This window comes from Cyprinus carpio, chromosome A3, assembly GCF_018340385.1.
Source record: "Cyprinus carpio isolate SPL01 chromosome A3, ASM1834038v1, whole genome shotgun sequence".
Taxonomy (NCBI): Eukaryota; Metazoa; Chordata; class Actinopteri; order Cypriniformes; family Cyprinidae; genus Cyprinus; species Cyprinus carpio.
The window spans coordinates 34,241,999-34,263,415 of record NC_056574.1 but is presented as its reverse complement, the minus strand read 5'-3'; the positions used below and the strand labels follow the sequence as shown (position 1 = coordinate 34,263,415).

Sequence of the window (21,417 nt, the reverse complement as noted above, 5' to 3'; positions counted from 1 at the left end):
GTGTGGTTACTAGTGCTCTTTTCCATAGTAAGGGTGTAGGCTGTCTAAACTGCCACTTGAGAAAGAGACTTGACAGGAAATGACACCTTAAAACTGAACCCTGGCAGGAAGAAGCCTTCATCTCACTGCCCTTTAAAACGTGGTGCGTGGGATCATGGGAAATGCAGTGCAGATTAATATTATTATCATTTGGCTTGAGTTAGTTGAGCTGCAGTGTAAAATGGGATGGTAATGATTTTTTTTCTTCTCTGCTCAGTTTCCTGTCTGTGCACTGTTGATTATCTATGTGACCGCTGTGGTCACGTGACTTCCTTTCATGTGGGATGTTGACACTGTGTCTGTGTTGTAACCATCAATATATAGATGTTTTTAGTGGCACATTTAAGCTTTATGGACAGCATCTGTGATATGCTATTGACTATCACAGAAAGTTATTTCAACCATTCATTCTTCAGTTCATAAATTCCAGCAAATATTGTGTTTGCAATAAAGCACTTATGGTAGAAGTCTGAGGGCATTGCACAAGTAAAACAAAACATCTCTTTTACATCACGCATAGTTCACTCACAGAAATGACACTTGTAATTACAGCTGGTGGATATGGCAAAAATAGGCAATCACATGGTTTTTTATTTTATTTTCATGATTCTTTGTCATGTTGGTTTTACTATTTTGCAAGATGTCTGAGCAGTACAGCCAAACTAATTTTGCTATTAAAAAAAAAAAAAAAAAAAAAAAAAAAAAACCTTAAAAGGTAACAAAATATTAAATAAAAAAGATTGGCAGACATTTAGGCCAAAAAAAATTTTGCTTCAAAATGGGTGAAGATACAAATCTATGTCATTCTTTTATCTTTATTAAAATATAAAAACAAAGATACACATTACAAATGCACATTATATACAAATAAAACAAACAGTGCTTTATATTTAAGGTACGGTAGGTGTATTTAGCATTCAAGAAATGAACTAATGTAAAAATGAAACACTCACTGTTTCTCAATTCCAAGAACGCAAAGAACGGACTTGCGTTCTCGTGGAGACCGGTCTTGCTAAGCTTCCTTGGAAGAACGAACTCGGAAGGACGCGAGAACACACCATTACGAGTATTGAGATGTGCTGCGTTCTTGCTTAACGGACCGCATAATCACAGCATAAGCAGCGGCCAATGAACCATAAATATAACATAACATTACAAACGAAGTTCATAACTTATTAAAACATTTATACTATTATAGATATTATTTATATAATTGTATAACGTTTTGTTTTACAGTGTTATTTGTTTATATGACTATGTTAAGATTCATTTTATTGTGCCAATAAAAAATACTGCAGACTTTCTCCAGGTCTCATATCTTTATTAAAATTAAGTAAAACAAAACGATAAATTTTTATTTTTAAGAGCCGTCAAGCATTTGCGAGAGCGAGTTTAAAGTTTACAGGCTTCCGTATACCGGCCGCGCACAGCGTCTTCTGTGATTTCTAACGGCTCGGTTCTCTCAAGTCTGCACTCGATGCATCCTCGATATCAAGAACACATCCGGGCACTTCCATGCGTCCTCTGTACTTGCGTTCTTGAGGATTGGAATTGAACTTCGACGGTTAATGATGACGTATAGCGAGAACACAAGGACGCAAGATCGCTAAAGAACGGATATTGAGAAACAGCCACTATGTAGCTACACTTCACTGTATAAATTAAATTATACATTGATTCTTATTAAAGCAACTGTATTAAAGTTCTTCAATCAAGAGCAGTGAGTGATTTGTCTCTTTGTGTTTTGTTGATTTTTTTTTAACAATAAAAGAATAGCCTAATTCATCCAAGAATAAAAATTCTGTCATCATCTACTCACTCTCAAGTTGTTTTGAACCTGAATGAGTTTCTTTCTTCTGTTGAACATGAACGTTATGAAGGATGTGGGTAACCAAATAGTTGCTGGTCACCAGTGACTTTCATAGTATTTTTTTTTTCAGACTGTCAAAGTCAGTGGTGACCAGCAACTGTTTGGTTACCCACATTCTTCAAAAAAAAAAAAAATCTTCTTTTGTGTTCAGCACAATGAATGAACACAAGTTTGGGACAACATGAGAGCGCTCAGGAAAAGCGTTTGTCACAACAGCACATGAATGAAGTGTTTAACCGGCAAGGCTTTAAAGCACGTATAATTTCAACCATTCATGTTTGCGAATAAGTGCAGTGTGCCGTGAGTGTAACTCCACCGCTGAGTTAACATTTGATGTGAATGCATATTGAGAACTGATAGAATGTGCGCTGTAGCACACGATTCAATATTTCTTCATAAGCAGATCAGAGAGACCTTTTAATTGTCCATGAAGGTTAAAATGTATGCATTTCAGATTTAAGCTGCCATTGTCTGTGATTATGATGCATGTAATAGCAGTGCTCTTTAGCCCTCTAAAACTTCCAGATTGTGTTTTTTGTTAAATGGGTTTGTTTGGGTATAGAAATCAGTTTGGTATTCTGTCAGACAGTGGTTTAACGGTTTTGTTCAGTGGTGCAGGTGCTGCATTACCAGTTTAACTGGCCTGCACAAAAGCCAGACCTGAACCGCACTGGTTCACTTTAACTGATTCTCTTTGGCCTGAATGTTCGTGCTGCTTTTCTTCATGCAGTGAAAGTGGTTGCGGACATGGAAGCCACTGCAAACTCACAACATTGACATTCTGTTTGACATACTTTTCATTTATGGGTATATAACTATGCCTTTAAATTTAAATGAAACTCTTTAATATTTAGAAAAGTTTGTCACTACTGGTAACTTGGTTTGTGAGAATCGCTGTCTCGTGCACAGTCTATAGTCATATATATGTGTGTTTACTCGTGAGATTTCTCCTGTACGCTTTCATTTGTTCACATGAACGGCAGGATGTTTACTCTGCAGAGCTTCAGGATGTTTGCTCAGCACAGCGGCCCGTCTGCTCTGGGCTCCTCCTCACAGATCACACATCAGATCTGCAGCAAAATCCTCCGGTGCCTCATGATTGTTTAGCTAGGCCAGTGATTAAAATAAATCAGTCTGCATTCCACATACAGAGCTTGAAACAGCCTGTTTTTGTTGTTCGTGTTATTTTTGGCTTAGGCCTGCTGCATTGGTTTCCTGGTTTTCACTCGCGCTTGCGAGTCGTTTGATATTGAAAGAGTGTGCATGACACAAAAATGTGTCATCTCTTTAGAGTTCTGCCCACCACTGATTTAAGACCATCTCAGGACACACTGAAGCTGGCGGATTCCAGGAAAACGCATTTAAAAGATGATCTCAGGGCTGCCATGAGCTGTCATGTTGATCATTCTGTTATTACAGGATTAGTTCACTTCCAGAATAAAAATATCCTGATCATTTACTCAGCCCCTTATCATCCAAGATGTTCATGTCTTTCTTTCTTCAGTCGCAAAGAAATTAAGGTTTTTGAGGAAAACATTCCAGGATTTTTCTCCATGTAATGGACAGTGGTGCTCAATGGGTTGAAGGTCCAAATTGTTTCAGTGCAGCTTCAAAGGGCTCAAAATATTTCCAGCCGAGGATTTATAAAGCGAATGTGCAAAAAAAGTTAAATGCCCCTTACAAAAAAAAAAAAAAACAACGATGATGGACGATTTTAAAATGAGATGGAGTTTTTCGCCCTATACCAGTGGTTTCCAACCCTGCTCCTGGAGAGCTACCGTCCTACAGATTTCAGCTCCAACCCCAATCAAACACACCTGAACCAGTTAATCAAGGTGTTCACAGCTACTTGATAATAACAGACAGGTGTGTTGGAGCAGGGTTGGAACTGAAGTCTGCAGGATGGTAGCTCTCCAGGAGCAGGGTTGGAGATCCCTGCCCTATACCCTATCTTTTTGAACCTGGAGTACACTGACAAAGAGCTAACCGCGTGTGACCTTTCCAACGGGATTACGTAATGTGGGAATTTGTGGACGTGCATCGCAGAGCTAGTGCAAAATGTGCATTTGTGGTTAAAAGTATATGAATAAGACCCTTATTCCTCGGCTGGCATCGCATAGATCTCTATTAATTAAAAGACAAATTAAATTAATGTTTTATGCCTTTATGCCTTTATTTACCAGAAAAAAAAATACACCACCCAGAATTTCTGAGAAAAAAAAAAATCCAGAAATCTATTGTAAATATAAAGTTTAATAAATTAAATTGTTTTTATGCATTCAGATAATTAGACAGGGGGAAAAAAAAAGTTAAATTGCATTAGTTTCATGATTTTAATTAATTAGACATGCTTTTTGGTTAATAAAATGTAATTAAACCATTGAAAATGATTCCAGAAAAATTAAAACGAAAAAAAAAAAATGTTATTCAAAGCTATTTTACTGTAAAAGTACTTTGATTGTTCCATTTAGATCTATTATAGTTATAGTTATAAGCTGTGTGTGAGTGCAGTAGTGACTTGAATGTGACTCATTGGCCTGAGTGAGACTGATGACATTTCCTCCTCTGCTTGCCGTAGTCACATGAACACAAGCACCACACACCAAGATAATGTGTCTCGAAGTTAATGCAGCTTTGTAAAATATTTGAGTATTAAATAGACTTTAATAGCAAGTGCATGATACACATAAATCAAGCAAACTGTGGTTGGTCAGTTTGTGTTTCTCAGAGTTTCTTTTACAGAATAAAGTATAATGTGGATCAGGCTGAATATTTGTGATAGACAAAAAAAAAAAAAATCATTGTTCTCTCCCCTTTTGGCTGATACTGTTATAACTTGAGCCAAGTAACGGGATCCCTGCTGTGGACAGTGATCTAGAAAAAAATGGGGTGAACATTAGGAGTAAGAAAGAGCGGAGAATGACCGCTAGATGGGGCTTCCTTGTTTGTGATGGCATGATGTCTGAGGGAGGAGGTAGAAGAGAGAGAGAGAGACAGACAGAGTGTGGGATGGAGAGGACCGGCTTCACTTCAGCATTATGTGAACGTGTCTTCCTGTTTCTCGGTTTGCTGTAGCCAATGTCTGTCTCTGCCATACTGAACACTCAGCTGCAACTTCTTACATGGATATGTAGTCTAGTTTGAAATTATCTGTCGCTGTGCTGCTAATTTGGAAAATGAAGAAGAAGAGAGAGTTTTGATGAATGAATAGAAGTGGACGGATATCAGAACAACAGATTGATTTCACTAAAAATCGTAGAATCAGGTCAGTTGGCTTTAAAACTTTAAATGGCTAGGTTTTTGGACTGTGATGCTTCAAGTATGCCGTGGAAGTGTCTGTAAAATGTACTGTCTTACATATTGAGCGTTTTGATTGCATGCAGAAGAATCATTTGTGGACTCTGCAGTCATTAGTGTTTGTTGAGCATGTGAGGTTAGTGGCACATGGCTTCTCATCACAGTCATCTGTTCCATTCCTGCTGCGTCTAGCAGACACTGGCTGACCATCAGCTCCATTTCATCCATAAGGAAGCGTTATTGCATGTCTGTGAGGAGTTGTTTAAGCACTAATTTGACTTGTTCAGATGTAGAATGTAAGGACAGAAAATAGAAGATTGACTGGAGGATACTGTGATACACTGTTATTTGATTCCAGGCTCTATGAGAATGTTTATTATTGCAGGTGAGTTTTCAAGTGACTTCTGAAACAATCCTCAACTGTTGCCAAAATCAGGCAGAAAAGCCCTTTGAAGTAAGTTTTTGTCTCATTCATCCAGAGGATAGTTGCACTGATGGCTTTATAGAGTTCAGTGATCGATGATCTGCCCACTGCTTCTGTGTTCTTCTGCCAAGCGGTCCCACGCAGCCCTTGGAAATGCTGGACTCTGTATTTTTCAGCAGGTCAGAACCGGTCCCCGGTCCATTAAAGTGAGTCCAGTGCCTTGAACAATGACCCTATACATGCAGTGAATGTGTTTCTCAGTACTTCAGTCTCTTAGGGTCACCCTACTGGAGATCAGGAATGTGTCAGTACCTTTGCAAGTGCCATGCTGTGTTATGTTTTTGGAAGTAAAACCAAGGGAAAAAAGTGTTTCACAGTTTGGACTCGATAGTACAATTTTGAAGGGGTTGAAATTCTTTTTCAGACAAACCTAATAAACCATATTTGCAAATAAACGTACGGAAACAGAGACGTTTTATTTGGCTGATGAACAGGTTTTATGAGTTAATATTTACTGGCTGGCAGGACAGTGGCCTCTTTACAGAGACTTCAAATCAGGCAGATAGAGGTCCACTCACCTTCACCTATTTATATAGCACTTTATACAATACAGATTGTGTCAAAGCAGCTGTACAGTGTTAAACCAGAAAAACGTGTGCTGATATTGCAAGAGGACAATAGAAAACAATCAGTTTATCAGTTAAAGTCAGTTCATTGTTGATTCAGTGATTTCATCATCCAGCTCAGTTCAGTTCTCTTTCAATAGTGTCTGTGCAGTCAAGTCAACAATGTTGGCAGAAATTAAGCGTCTCCAACTAAGCAAGCCAAAGGCGACAGTGGCAAGGAACCAAAACTACATCGGTGACAGAAATGAGAAAAAAAAAAAACCTTGGGAGAAACCAGGCTCAGTCGAGGGGCCAGTTCTCCTCTGGCCAGATGAAACCAGCCTGGTGTGGTTTTGTTCCAGGCTGAAATGCACGTCAGTAATTGACTCATCTGGTTCTCATCATCTTGAGCCAATGGCCAACGAGGTCTTGACAGAGGATCTGTCTCAGGGGCTCATCTAATTGACATGGTCTCCGCTGATATTCAGGGCTGTAGAGGTTGTCTCTAGGTGCTGATCCACCATCTGGACTGGATACATGTTGGGTTTGTGTGTATGTAGTGACCCTCTGATCTGGACATGAAGTTCTTCTACTGAAGACGCTATGCGGGGAATCAGCTGTATTTGAGAGATAAGATTGTTTCAAGAGAAGGACATAATGATGGATGAATACAGAGACTATGCAAAGGTCGGTTTAACAACAATGGAGCAAGTTGAGGTGTGGTGGTGAAGGTTGAGCTCTTTAAGGTAGGTTTCTGGTCCCCACAAGGAGTGAGCCATGAGCCAACACTTCAGTATTTCACTTAGCCAGCAAGTAGCCAATTACCATTTATTCCATCCATTCATTTTCCAAACCGCTTGTACTACATTGCACGGATGCTCTCAGGCTGCAGACAGGGAAGCACCTTGTCCATCACAAGGTTAAAATATCTTTGAGGAAACCCCAGAGCACCCAGAGAAAACCAACACAAACTCCACACAGAAAGAGGTCCTGGCTCAGCAGGGATTCGAACCAGGGACCTTCTTGTTGTAAAACAACACTGAGCCACCGTGCTGTCCTTCACCACATTCTTTCAAAGTGATTTACTGCCCACTTGTAGGAATGGTCTCACTTGTGCTTCCAAAAGTTAAGTGCTGAGGGACTGAGAGCTTGTGTCCTGTTCTTTTTTGCCTTCTGGAACCTTATACTTTCTGGAACTGAGCTTTGGTCACCACTGCACACCACTCCCAGGTTGGATCCATGTGGATTGGACATGTAACATACCCAATTGCAGAAACAAATTTCACTGTCCTTGCTCCAGTCCCTGAGACAAATATCTGTCAGCATCTACTTTCATTTATCCTGCTGTATGTTGCCTTAGCAATGTAATTCCATTACTGCAGGTCAAATATTCCTACGATGATCAGGAATTAAACCAGTGCTCAGGATCACTTTGAGAGGATGTATGTTTTTGTAATTTCTTCGCATCTCATTTATTACATATTATGTTCAAATCTCATGAGCTGTTGATGGGAGAGATGGTATACACATTTTTTTTTCCATGTGGTGCCTTAAGATCCCATAGGCACATGCTAAATTGGGATAGATCCAAGAAAGGAGATCCTCCAGGATTAATTTCCTGACTTTGAGAGGAGAGTTCTCCAGTGGTTCTGGATGGGAAATAAATGTGTGCCAATTCTGACAACATGGAAATTTGGCTGGGTCTTCAAGGGCTTGTTTATGTCAAGAGGCTCTTGGTAATTGTGTTTTTTCTTTGCTGTGTTATGGTGCCTCTGCTCCACCCTTCCATTCACTCTGAATAACTGCAGAGCTGCTTTAGCGACTAATCAGAGCAAAACACTCTTCACACTTCATGCCTTAAATAAGGACTACAGAAACGGGTCAATAAAAGCTCTTGCTGCTCTCAGCAACAGGGCTCAGAGGAGGGATGTGATCATGCTCACTAAATATGTCAGCAAAGGCCCATGATAAATGAGGTCAATGAATAAGCAGAAGAGCATGTTCTGGATAATACCCTGATCAAATCAGCTCAACTGTTTCACAAATCCAGAACATAGGCTTGTGAGACGTGAGTTGAGAGATGCTGGTTTTGGCTCTTTGAATCTTCACTTTCTGTTATTAGTGGGAGACTGTTTGGTTTCCTTGGAATATGAACCTTTTGTTTTATATTCATACCCAATCACTATTTAGAGCACATCTGAGAATATACAGTGGGCTCCTATCTGAGGCCACTATTGAGAATGCTTTTAGGCTTGTTTTATGACATAATGTCTTTTCATCATATTTTCCTAAAACAGACCAATGTTTATCTGGCATTTTAATAAAATTGGTTATATAATAAACATTGGCAACAAAAATGCAATGATACCAAATACACCAATGTTCAATAAATATTTAATTTTATGAAATATAATAATCAGTATCAACAATTCTTCTGGTAAATAAATATAGTTGCTGTTTACATATTGAAAATGTCAGGGTGATTAAAATGAAGCTTATGAAATCAGTATTTATTCAGTCAGCCAACTTATACATAACATAGAAATACTTTTTAAACCAATTTTTTAAAATTAAAGACCTGACTGACTGCCAAATTCACAAATTACTGCTTGAAAAATCTAGATAAGATATAGAAGATTATTCATCTAGTTCATTTACCAATAGTTGCTAACCAATTGAAATCTTTTAATTGTAACAGTCACAAAAACCATTACTGTCCGGGCCAACCAGAAGCCGTGGATGACAGGGGAAGTCTACAGACTCCTGGAGACGCGGAACGCTGCCTTCAGAGCTGGAGACGAGGGGGGCCTGAGAACAGCCAGGGCCAACCTATCCCGCGGCATCAGAGAGGCTAAGAGACAGTACTCCAGGAGGATAGCCCATCAATTCAGCGACAGCAGAGACACTCGGAGCCTGTGGCAGGGGATACAGACCATTACGGACTACAAGCCCCCACAGCGGACCTGTGACAGCAACATCTCTCTGCTGAACGAGCTGAACACCTTCTTCGCTCGCTTTGAGGCACAAAACAGCTCCACTGCACAGAAGACTCCACCTCCTCCCAGTGACCAGGTGATGATGCTGACCCCAGACAGCGTGAGGAGATCCTTCAGCAGGATCAATGCACGCAAAGCTCCGGGTCCTGACAACATTCCTGGGCGTGTACTGAGAGACTGTGCAGCAGAACTCACTGATGTCTTCACAGACATTTTCAACATCTCACTTAGTCAAGCTGTTGTTCCCACATGCTTCAAAGCTACCACCATCATTCCAGTCCCGAAGAAGCCATCTCCATCATGCTTCAATGACTACCGTCCTGTTGCACTTACTCCCATCCTCATGAAGAGCTTCGAACGGCTAGTCATGCACCACATCAAGTCTGGCCTCCCCCCCTCCCTGGACCCATTCCAGTTTGCATATCGGTCCCAACCGGTCGACCGATGATGCCATCTCAACTACCCTCCACTCAGCACTCACACATCTAGAGGAAAAAAAAGACTCATATGTCAGAATGCTGTTCATAGACTTCAGTTCAGCATTCAACACAATCATCCCTCAACAGCTCATTCACAAAACTGGTCGAGCTGGGGCTCAACACTTCGCTGTGCAACTGGCTGTTGGACTTTCTGACTGGAAGACCTCAGGCAGTACGTGTCGGCAGCAACACATCCAGCACCATCACACTGAACACTGGGGCCCCCCAAGGATGTGTGCTGAGCCCCTCCTCTTCACTCTGCTGACCCACGACTGCACACCGTCACACAACTCCAACCTCTTTATTAAGTTTGCGGATGACACGACTGTGGTGGGTCTCATTAGCAACAGAGATGAGACAAACTACAGGAGCGAGGTGAGCCGCCTGGCCGGGTGGTGCAGTGACAACAATCTCTCTCTGAACGTGGAGAAGACGAAGGAGATTGTTGTGGACTTCAGGAGAGCGCACACTCAGCATGTTCCTCTGACCATCAACGGTGCGACTGTGGAGAGAGTGAGCAGCACCAAGTTCCTGGGTGTGCACATCACAGGGGACCTCTCCTGGACCGACAACACCGCAGCACTGGCCAAGAAATCACAACAGCGTCTCTACTTCCTCCGCAAACTGAGGAGAGCCAGAGCCCCACCCCCCATCATGTACACCTTCTACAGAGGCACCATCGAGAGCATTCTGACCAGCTGCATCACTGTGTGGTATGGCGCCTGCAACGCGTCCTGCCGGAAGACTCTGCAACGCATAGTGAGAGCAGCTGAGAAGATCATTGGTGTCTCTCTCCCCTCCCTCCAGGACATTTATGGAACCCGTCTCACTCGAAAAGCCCTCTGCATTGCAGGTGATCCCACTCACCCGTCACACAGCTTCTTCAGTCTGCTCCCATCAGGGAGGAGACTGCGGAGTCTCCAGGCCAGGACCAGCAGACTGAAGGACAGCTTCATCCATCAGGCTGTCAGGAAGCTGAACTCGCTCCCGAACTTACCCCCCCGTCCCTCTTCTGCCTCAGGCACCACTGAACTATGAACCCCCCCCCCCCCCCCAGGTCCCACATCCCCAGGTCCTTCCACCCCCCCTCCCTCTAACATACGAATGTCATGCACCAGTCACTTTGTGCAGCAGTGGTCTGCTCACTACCTCATTCACCATGGATCTGACATCATTCTACCTCCTCATCAGTCAGTTTAATAAAATAACTGCTCTGAGCCCTTTGTCACTTTGTCACTTTTAATCAGACTGAATAAGATATTTTTTTATGCACTAAAAATCTTTTTATCTGCACTGTTTGTTCACTGGTTTGCACTCTATCTGCCATGTGCCTTGCGCTGCTTTTATTTAACCTTATTTTTATTTTATTTTTTCTATTATGTCTTTTTTACATTCCCTTATTGTATAGTTTTATCTTATATTTTATATTTGATCTAGATTTTTAGGCTCTACTGTTAGTGTTATCTGTATGCACCGGGGGTCTGAGAGTAACGCAATTTCGATTCTCTGTATGTATGTACTGTACATGTGGAAGAATTGACAATAAAGCAGACTTGACTTGACTTGACTTGACTTACAGAAAATGTCTCACTTCTGCATTGAAAAATACAGTGGATAGGGTTAGAAAGAGAGAGATGACTGGTTTTGTGTGTGACTCTTGACACTTCAGCTGGGTGTGGGTTCATGTGTGTGGGATGTTGAAGCATGTGTGGGTGATTCTGATGAACAGCCTGACTGTTGCACTGAAATTACTCCATTTGAGACCTGATCTGATCCTGCTGCCCTAAAAATTTAAAGACTGACTCATTTATCATTATCAGTTTTGTGCGGAAGCTTGATAGGCTGTGTTAAGTCTGTCTTAATTAATGTCAAGTCATTTGTATTTACATAGCGCTTTATACAATCAATTTTTTTGGAGACATCTTTACAGGAAATCATGCATTTACATCTTACAGCCCTTAGTGAGCAAGTCCGAGGTGACTGAACCAAGGAAAAAAACTCCATAAGATGTTTAGGCAGTGGAGGGAAAGAACCTGTGGGAGAATTCATTACAGAGAATTCATGCTCCTCATGTGGGTTTTTTGAGAAAAGCGAACACTGAGCTCTCTCTTCACCTCATTTCATTGTACATTGTCGAAGAAAGCTGAACTTTGATGTCTCTGTGTTTGTAACTTGTATGATTTTGAAGGGGTTTTCCGTCATCAAACTGTGTCAGACTCAGTACAGGAGCCAGCCTACAGAAGGATGCATGTGAAATGGTTCACCATATCTTTCCCTTCAGATTCAGAGAACTTAAAAGGGTTTTTACACTGTTAAATTAAGAGTTTCTTTTCAAATCAGCTTTCATTGATTTAGTGCAGTAGTTATGTTATGTATTTTTCTACATAATTGGTGTGATGGTGTTTTTAGGGTCATAAACTTTCCTTCTGATTTTGAGAAAATAGGCATAATTCCAGTGTGGTTTTTAGAGTGTGTTGATAAGTAATTCCCATTAATTTATATGTTTTGTCTCTGTTGTCTCAGTAATTTGAATTAATGTAGAAAACTAGTTTTAAGCACCATATTATACACATTGTAGCATTCAATTATTAAAAAAAAAAGATCTAAAATCACCAAAACTTTGGTAATTTTTCATGGTCACTTTTTTCCATCTCATTTACTGACCTCCACGTATTGTTGTACTTAACACAGATTCATTCGGGTGGGTCAGCTGCTCAGTACTCAGTAGTTTGTGATAATATGGGTGACCATATGTTAACTAGCTTACGGTTGTGATTTATAACTATGATATAATTAGTTTTGCAGTTTAGTTTTATTAAATAGCCTTATCTTAGTGGACTGTGATGGAAGTTTTAAAGTTTATGTGTTACAGTAGGAAAACTCAACTGTATGATTTCGTTTCAAGTGTAAATGAATATTTAAGAATGTTATCAGCTGTGAGATGAGTGGTTTGGACCACTGAGATTTCAGGACCCTCACAGATGGGGTTTGAAATGGTGATGGGTTGCCATGGCGACAGGAGGATGCTGTGAGTGAGATGTGACATGGTGAATGAAAGTTTGTAAAAGGACTGTGGCGTCTGGCTAGAGAGTAAAATACTGTCTCTATTCTGTTTACGGTCCTTTTTTTCACCTAATCTTTTATCATATCACCCCTGTTAGTTTGTAATATTAGCACTATGACATTTTCAGAACATTTCAAGTTGTTTGGCTAACAAAAAAAACAAAACATGTTTTTCCTTTGTCCTCAGTCCCTGACGACCTCACGCCTGAGGAGCAGAAAGAGCTGGAAAACATCCGCCGGCGAAAGCAGGAGCTGCTGGACGATATTCAGGTAATGAAGAACTGGAGTGAATCATTCATTCAACTCCAGCTCCAATATGAGCCAGATGTTTTAGCTGCATGTGAGGTGAAGGCTCTTTGTTTTCAAAGTAATGTTTGTTTTTCTTCCTTACTGAAGCATTGAATGTTTCAGAGACTGTGAGTTGCCTCTGCATCTGTCCTCCACTCAGTTTAGCTGAATATCTTCTGATCTTTTATTAAAGGTTTACACATCAAAGATTTGCTGAAGCAAGCAATGCCCTTTTAGCAACTAAATGGATAACAAAATGGCATTGAAAGACATTTGAAATACCAATATTGTGGTATTTCGGAATTTCAAAATTCTCTCAAAAATGACACGTTTATGGCAAGTTAGAGAAAAGAAACACAGATTGGTGTTCCATGTGTTACTCTTACTATTTTATTTTGAAAGTGTTCTTTTAAAACTCACATTTTGCATTAAAGGTGATTGAAAAAAAATAAGCTATAAAATTAGCTATATTATTTCATCTTATCTCATAGCTGGTAATAAAGAACTTAGGGAATCTAAAAATAGATGTGGTATAAAAGTGGCAGTGATGTAGAATCTGATCAGTAAGTCACTTACTATGAACACAGTTTGTCCAAAGGGGAAATGACTCAAGCTGACGGGAACAGGGTGGAAATGTTTAGGAAAGGACACTCATACATGAGCTAAACTCTGATCACTTTCAGCTCTACTTCTATGACACAATGAAATAGATTCAATCTATTATGGCACTGACCTCCAGTATAGAACATACTCAGTTAAAATTTCTTCAGTTTTCCATGGGATTGTATAATTTTCTGCAGTCCAATCTGTTTACTATGGAAACCTGTTTCTGCCACTGAATAAAAAAAATAAATAAAAAAAAGTTTTTACGACTTTTTATCTCACAATTTTGACTTTTTTCTAAGAATTGTGAGATATAAACTCGCAATTGCGAGTTATAAATCAGAATTGGGTGATATGGGGGGGGGACTTATATGTTCTCAGAATTGTGAGTTTATATCTCACAATTATGACTTTTTAACTCGCAATTGCGAGTTTGTATCACTCAATTATGAGAAGAAAAGTCAGAATTGTGAGATAAAAAGTTGCAATTACCTTTTTTATTTCTTATTCAGTGATGGAAACCGGCTTCCATAGTTTACATCAAGCTAACAAATTTACAAAAACTTCCCTGCACTTTCTGAACCGAATTTCTACATGTTAAAGGGATACTTCACCCCAAAATGAAAATGTTGTCATTAATCACTTACCCCCATGTCGTTCCAAACCCATAAAAGCTTCGTTTGTCTTCTGAACACAATTTAAGGTATTTTGGATGAAAACCGGGAGGCTTGTGACTGTCCCATTGATTGCCGAGTAAATTGCACTGTCGAGGTCCAGAAAAGTATGAAAGATATCGTCAGAATACTCCATCTGCCATCAGTGGTTCAATCTGAATTTTATGAAGCGATAAGAATACTCTTTGTATGTGAAGAAAACAAAAATAACAACTTTATTCAACAATTCATCTCCTCTGTGTCTCTCCGCATCACGAAGCATTTACAGGTTCGGAACGACATGGGGGTAAGTGATTAATGACAAAATTTTCATTTTGGGGTGGAGTAACCCCTTAAGATCTTCTGACAGAACTGGTTCTGTTTTCATTTGGGAAGAAAAAGATCTGGGAAAACAAAAACAGCTTTTTCTTTGCTGGTGATTTTTTTTTTTTTATTATTAGACGTTCTGTATAAACAGACAAGAACAAACATTTGAGTGAATTTCACCGTGCAGTTGGTGTTTAAACAGGAAAAATGAATATGAGGAGGGAAAACTCTTCATTGTGTGACCTCAGGAACAGTCTGGCTCCAGACCGTCACTAAACTCTTGGGCCTGTATCCTAACTCCATTAATCTATGGTAAAATAATCCAATTTTGATGTCTTTAGTCTTTACTCTGGGGCCATTCTCCAATTGTCCTCCTTTAATGGCATTTATATCAAACAGAGCAGACTAGAGCAAACGATTCATCCGCTGGAATGAGATTTGAGCTGTTAATGTCAGGCCTCATTGAGGTGGGACAGGACACATGCAGAGACAGCCACAGTACTCTCCTCTAGTAGATCACAGTGTTCTAATCATGCGCAATGAAATGTGCTCCAGATAATTGTATGCTTAAACAATAAGGTAGGAGAAGCCTACTTTGATTGGCTGATTGTGTTGCTTCATGCTGAATTTTGCTTTTTTTGGCGAAGACAGAAAAATGACCTTTTTAGGACACTGTGTTTCAGGATTACTGTAACTGGTGTTGTTTCACTCATGACACAACTCCAAACACAATGTGCATGTATTTTTGTTTCATTTCTCATATTTATTGACCACTGTAGTGTGGTGTTATTATCTCTGGAGTCTTGTTTTATTTGAACCATCTCATGTCCTCTCACCACAGCGTCTGAAAGATGAGATAGCCGAAGTGACAAGTGAGATCGAGAACCTGGGTTCCACAGAGGAGAGGTGAGTGGGCGTTCCCTGACAGACTACTCGTACGCACTTCATTTCCACTGACGTGGCCACTTTGAGAGTCATGCGTGAAGTCAATCTAACTAGCATCTTAGCATCTAACTACACAAGCTACTATTCTACCAAATGAGGCACAGTAGAGAATTCCCAGAGAACTGGCTTATCAGTCAGAGAACTGGCTTATCAGTCAGAGAACTGGCTTATCAGTCAGAGAACTGGCTTATGAGTCAGAGAACTGGCTTATCAGTCAGAGAACTGGCTTATCAGTCAGAGAACTGGCTTATCAGTCAGAGAACTGGCTTATTTCCAGAGAACTGGCTTATTTCCAGAGAACTGGCTTATTTCCAGAGAACTGGCTTGTCAGTCATAGAACTGGCTTATTTCCAGAGAACTGGCTTATTTCCAGAGAACTGGCTTGTCAGTCAGAGAACTGGCTTATTTCCAGAGAACTGGCTTCTCAGTCAGAGAACTGGCTTATTTCCAGAGAACTGGCTTCTCAGTCAGAGAACTGGCTTATTTCCAGAGAACTGGCTTATTTCCAGAGAACTGGCTTATTTCCAGAGAACTGGCTTGTCAGTCAGAGAACTGGCTTATTTCCAGAGAACTGGCTTCTCAGTCAGAGAACTGGCTTATTTCCAGAGAACTGGCTTCTCAGTCAGAGAACTGGCTTATCAGTCAGAGAACTGGCTTATCAGTCAGAGAACTGGCTTATCAGTCAGAGAACTGGCTTATCAGTCAGAGAACTGGCTTATCAGTCAGAGAACTGGCTTATCAGTCAGAGAACTGGCTTATCAGTCAGAGAACTGGCTTGTCAGTCAGAGAACTGGCTTATTTCCAGAGAACTGGCTTGTCAGTCGGAGAACTGGCTTGTCAGTCGGAGAACTGGCTTGTCAGTCGGAGAACTGGCTTGTCAGTCGGAGAACTGGCGTATTTCCAGAGAACTGGCGTATTTCCAGAGAACTGGCTTATCAGTCAGTGATTCCAGTACTTTTTTAAAAAAAATTTTAAAGTGGAACTGATTCAAAATAAGAACCAAATTTCAATTCTCAATCCCAGTTTGATTCCACAAGACTTCTCCATTCACTGCAGTACTGGTTTCACTTTTGGATCCATTACGGACAATGTCAGCATGTCTGTATATTTACATTACATTTACATTTAATCATTAAGCAGGTGCTTTTATCCAAATGAGGGCTATGGAAACAATCAAACCAACACAAGAGCAACAATATACAGTATAAGTGTTGTGACAAGTCCCGGTTAGTCTAACGCAGTACACATAGCAAGTTTTTTTGTTGTTGTTGTTGTTGTTTTTTTATAATAAATAAAAAGTAAATAGAAAAGAGATAGAATGGATAGAGCTAGTGTTAGAGGGTCAAGTTATTATTTATTTTTATAATAATTAAAAAGAAAATAAGTAGAAAAAGAATAGAAGACGCTAGTGTTAGAGGGTCGTGTTTTTTTTTATTTTTTTATTTTTTATAAATAAAAAGAAAACAAGTAGATAGAATAGAGAGTTCTAGTGTCAGAGGGTCACGTGTAGATGGAAGTGTATATCAAATAAACCTTTTGAAATCTTTTGTAAAAGGGCATAAAAAAAGCATTATAACATCAGGAATTTCTAAATAAAAATCATTATTGTCCCTGCAGGAAAAACATGCAGAGGAACAAACAAGTGGCAATGGGCCGCAAGAAATTCAACATGGACCCCAAAAAGGTAATTAAGCAGACTATTAAACCATATTTACTGCATGAATTCTGTATCATTTGTCTTATTTTAGAGGCTAAACACCTTGAATATATGTGTGTTTGTAGGGGATCCAGTTCCTCATTGAAAATGACCTTCTGAAGAACACCAGTGAAGACATTGCACGCTTCCTCTACAAGGGTGAAGGTCTTAACAAGACTGCAATAGGAGACTACCTGGGAGAGAGGTGATTGTGTGGTTATAAGTGCATGTCCATTGGGTCAGATAAAGCACCGTTCACACTGAGGCCTTCTAAATAGAAAATACAAAGACAGAAACCAGTAGTTAAAGTGATATTATTATTATTATTATTATTATTATTATTATTATTATTATTATTATTATTATTATAATTCTATTGCACCAACAAGTGCAATAAGGAATAATGTTGCATATTTTGTTTCACTGAAAAGATACAAGTAGCTTCAGTCTATCCATCTTTGATTCTTTAAGATGCTGAAATTAGCAAAATTTCACTGGCTAAAATGTCCATTGTGTCCACTGTCAGTAATGTAGTGATGCACACAAAGCACCGTTCAGACACAAGTCAGCTTCATCCCAAACAGCATTCTGTTGGCCAGTACGAGGAGTTCATGATGAAAAATCTGTGTGGGAAAATGTTTTCATCCTACGCAAAATTACTAGACAGATTCCTATTGAAAATGCAATGCAAAATTTTGCCCTTCAGTGGTAAATGTGAGCGTAAAGTGTCTCAGAAGGGATTGCATTCCTCCGGTTTGGTGTTGCGTGTTTGCATTCTGTATTTAAATGCTAGCTAAATAAAATTTGAATCAATAAAATTTAGATTACCCATTGTTAAGGCTGGGCTATATGGCCAAAAAAATTTTTTTTTATATCAGTCGATATCGATAGTTATTATGATACATGTCAAATATTTATTTCTTTAAAGTTTAAAGGCAGATTTCTATGGAAGCCGTTTCCTCCACTGAATAAAAAATAAAACAAGGGAATTGCGTTTTTTTTTTTTTTTTTTTTTTATCTCTCAATTCTGACATTTTTTGAGAGTTCATATCTTGCATTTCTGACTTTATAACAATTGCGAGCTATAAAGTCAGAATTGCGAGAAAATCTTTATATCACACAATTCTGAGAAAAAAAGTCAGAATTGTGAAATAAAAAGTCACAATTACCTTGTTTTATTTATTATTTAGTGGAGGAAACAGGCTTCCATAGATTTCTTCTGAATGAGAGAAGTAGAAACCAGTTAATAATAAATATATATATATATATATATATATATATATATATATATATATATATATATATATATATATATATATATATATATATATATATATATATATATATATAATATAATATGATATAATATATATAATTTTTTTTTTTTTTTTTTTGATCTCAATAGAGAAACAGGTTTGTGTTCCCTGGCTTTGATGGTGCAATGTAAAACATTTAAAAACCTCATTTATATCGTAAAATTTAAATGTTTCTCTGCTCTACTTTCATTAAAATTAACTATTGGTCATCTATAGTATCACTCAGTTAGATCATAAGAACCAAAGGTAAAACCATACCTAGCACCTCACTACCATGTTAAAATGTAACTATATGATTTCTATGGTAATTGTATAAAAAAACAGTGTCCTAAATACTTTGTGTAAATACAAATGCACAAATGCTATAGCTTAATAACAACCATTACTCCTTTAATACATTTAATGCACATCTACATTAATCAAATTCCATATGTATATTCCATATTTTTGCCACAATACTATGGTGCAGTTAGTGTTACTACAGTAAATCCATGGAAAAGCCTTCCAATGGGATTGTTCAGGCACAGTGTTTGTGTTTGTTAGTGCTGTTGAGATCGTCAGCACCTATTCATCTGGCTTTGAACTAAATCACCAAGACATTTTGTTCTTCGCTGAATTCAAGCCGAGCTGATAATTGAAAAATATGTTGTGATAATTCTCGTTATCGGTTTATTGCCCTGTTGTGTTAGAAACAGCAAAATGCATATTGCAGAATAATTTTAAACTTGTAAGTAGCATTTGATTGGTTCTACACCTTTAAATGCACCATCAGTAGAAACATTAGTTTAGCCTAATATCTGTCAACTGGTCTTTGCGCTAAATTCTCTGCTCTGCTCTGTAAATCTCATCTGCATCTGTCATTGATTACCCTTTTATCCTGACTCTTAGCATTAGACTCTTTTAAGGAATGTTGACTCAAACTGGACTAAATGTGTTATTCTAGTTCACTGGGTAGCACCTCGTCACTTTGGTTACATCTGTGAAAGATTTTTTTTTCTCTCTCTGTGTCATCTTGGATTTCATTCCCTCCACTTCCTTGTTTTCTCTTCTGCTTCAGTCTGGGTGTGGCTGCTGAAAAAGTCAGGAAATGGAGAGCACTGCTCTGTAAGACAGCAGATGAGATGGTATCTCTCCTCTGGTAGGGAGGGGGTCTGCAGTGCTTTGTTCCATGAGTGCACTGTCACCAGATCACTGGGAAAGGGTGTAGAGAGGACAAGATCGCCATCAGCCCCATGAGGGATATCACATCCTCCGCTTGTAGAGGTTAAATGGCAAGGTTTTGAAAAATGGTGCAGTGCTGAATGATCTCACATCCACTTTGTCTAGAATAACTCTTGTGCAAGAGACTGAACTATGAATTTGGATCCACAGATCATTTTAAAGCATAAGACCAATTTTCTTATCCTCATTGCATGTCAAAGAGCAGTCAGTACGTTATTCAAAATCTATCCTTTTTTGTTCCATTAAATAAAGTAATTCAGGTTTTGAACTGTTCTTTAAAGGGATAGTTAACACAAAAATGAAAATTCTGTAATTTACTCACCCTCATGTCGTCCCAAACCTGTAAGACTTCTGTTTATTTTTGAAACACAAATGAAGATATTTTGAATGAAACCTGAGCGATTTCTGTCCCTTCACTGAAAGTCAATTACACCAAAACTTTCAAGCTTCAAAAAGTTCATAAGGACATTGTAAAAGTAATCCATGTGAATCAAGCAGTTTAATCCAAATCTTTTGAAGAGAGAATTCTTTAATATATAATGTTTAATAATAATTTAGGTTTTTCTAATCACTTAGAAATATTTATGGTCACACTTTATTTTATGTTCCGATTCTCGCTTTTAACAAACCATTAACTATGACTTTTGCCTCAATAGACTCCTAATTTGCTGCTTATTATTAGTTAGTAAGATAGCTGTTAAGTTTAGGTATGATGTAGGATTAGGGATTTAGAATATGATTATGCAGAATATGTTCTTTATAAGTACTAATAAACATCCAGTATGTTAATAATAGGCATGCTAATAAGCAACTAGTTAATAGTGAGAATTGTTCCCTATAGAAAAGTGTTACTGTTTTTATCAACGCACATACAGAGAGCACATAAATATGATGAACGAAAGAAATTTTTTTTTTTAATTTATGAACTATTCCTTTAAGCTTCAGTAAGTGTGGTAAATAAGTTGCTCCAATATGCTTACTGTAAGTTGCTTTGGATGAAAGTGTCTGCTTATTTACTATTTTCTCTCATATTCGAATTGTTCAACAGGGATGACTTCAATATCCAAGTCCTTCATGCTTTTGTGGAGCTGCATGAGTTCACAGATTTGAACCTGGTTCAGGCTCTCAGGTAAAACTGACTGTAGAAGCAGCTGTTGTTTGAAATATTTAATATATTTGAAAAATACTAGTATATGATTTCTGTAATTACTGTATAAAAATAAGTACACTGGCATTTCATTGTAAATATAACCAGTGTCTTTTTCCAGAAGATTCTTATGTAGTTTAAACTCATCGGTTAGTGGATTGATCCTGACGCATCTCACTTTGAATGTCCTGGTGTAGCACATGTTTTAAGTGACATTATGATGTTTGGCTCCACACAGGCAGTTTCTCTGGAGCTTCAGACTTCCTGGTGAGGCCCAGAAGATCGACAGAATGATGGAAGCGTTTGCATCCCGGTACTGCCAGTGCAACCCCGGCGTCTTTCAGTCCACAGGTGTGTCTATTTCCCAACTTTATTTAGTCTGTGTTTAGCATTCAAACATGCATTGATAGCATTTCTAAAAAGCATGAGCTCAGCTTTTCCCTCACAA

At 38.8% G+C, this 21,417-nt stretch overlaps 1 protein-coding gene across 4 annotated transcripts in view; it reads left to right on the top strand.

The window, feature by feature from the left end:
* Positions 1 to 21,417, top strand: part of LOC109103897 (cytohesin-1-like) — a 58,695-nt gene that overhangs the window by 25,185 nt on the left and 12,093 nt on the right. For 3 of the 4 annotated variants that reach the window (XM_042731290.1, XM_042731277.1, XM_042731283.1), the window contains exons 2-7: positions 12,961 to 13,043; positions 15,486 to 15,550; positions 17,207 to 17,273; positions 17,372 to 17,490; positions 20,871 to 20,951; positions 21,208 to 21,320. In XM_042731290.1, coding sequence (XP_042587224.1) covers positions 12,961 to 13,043; positions 15,486 to 15,550; positions 17,207 to 17,273; positions 17,372 to 17,490; positions 20,871 to 20,951; positions 21,208 to 21,320 — 528 coding nt within the window. Of the gene's footprint in view, positions 1 to 4,396; positions 5,175 to 12,960; positions 13,044 to 15,485; positions 15,551 to 17,206; positions 17,274 to 17,371; positions 17,491 to 20,870; positions 20,952 to 21,207; positions 21,321 to 21,417 lie in introns of those variants that run through there. The other variant, XM_042731295.1, reaches the window with a different exon arrangement.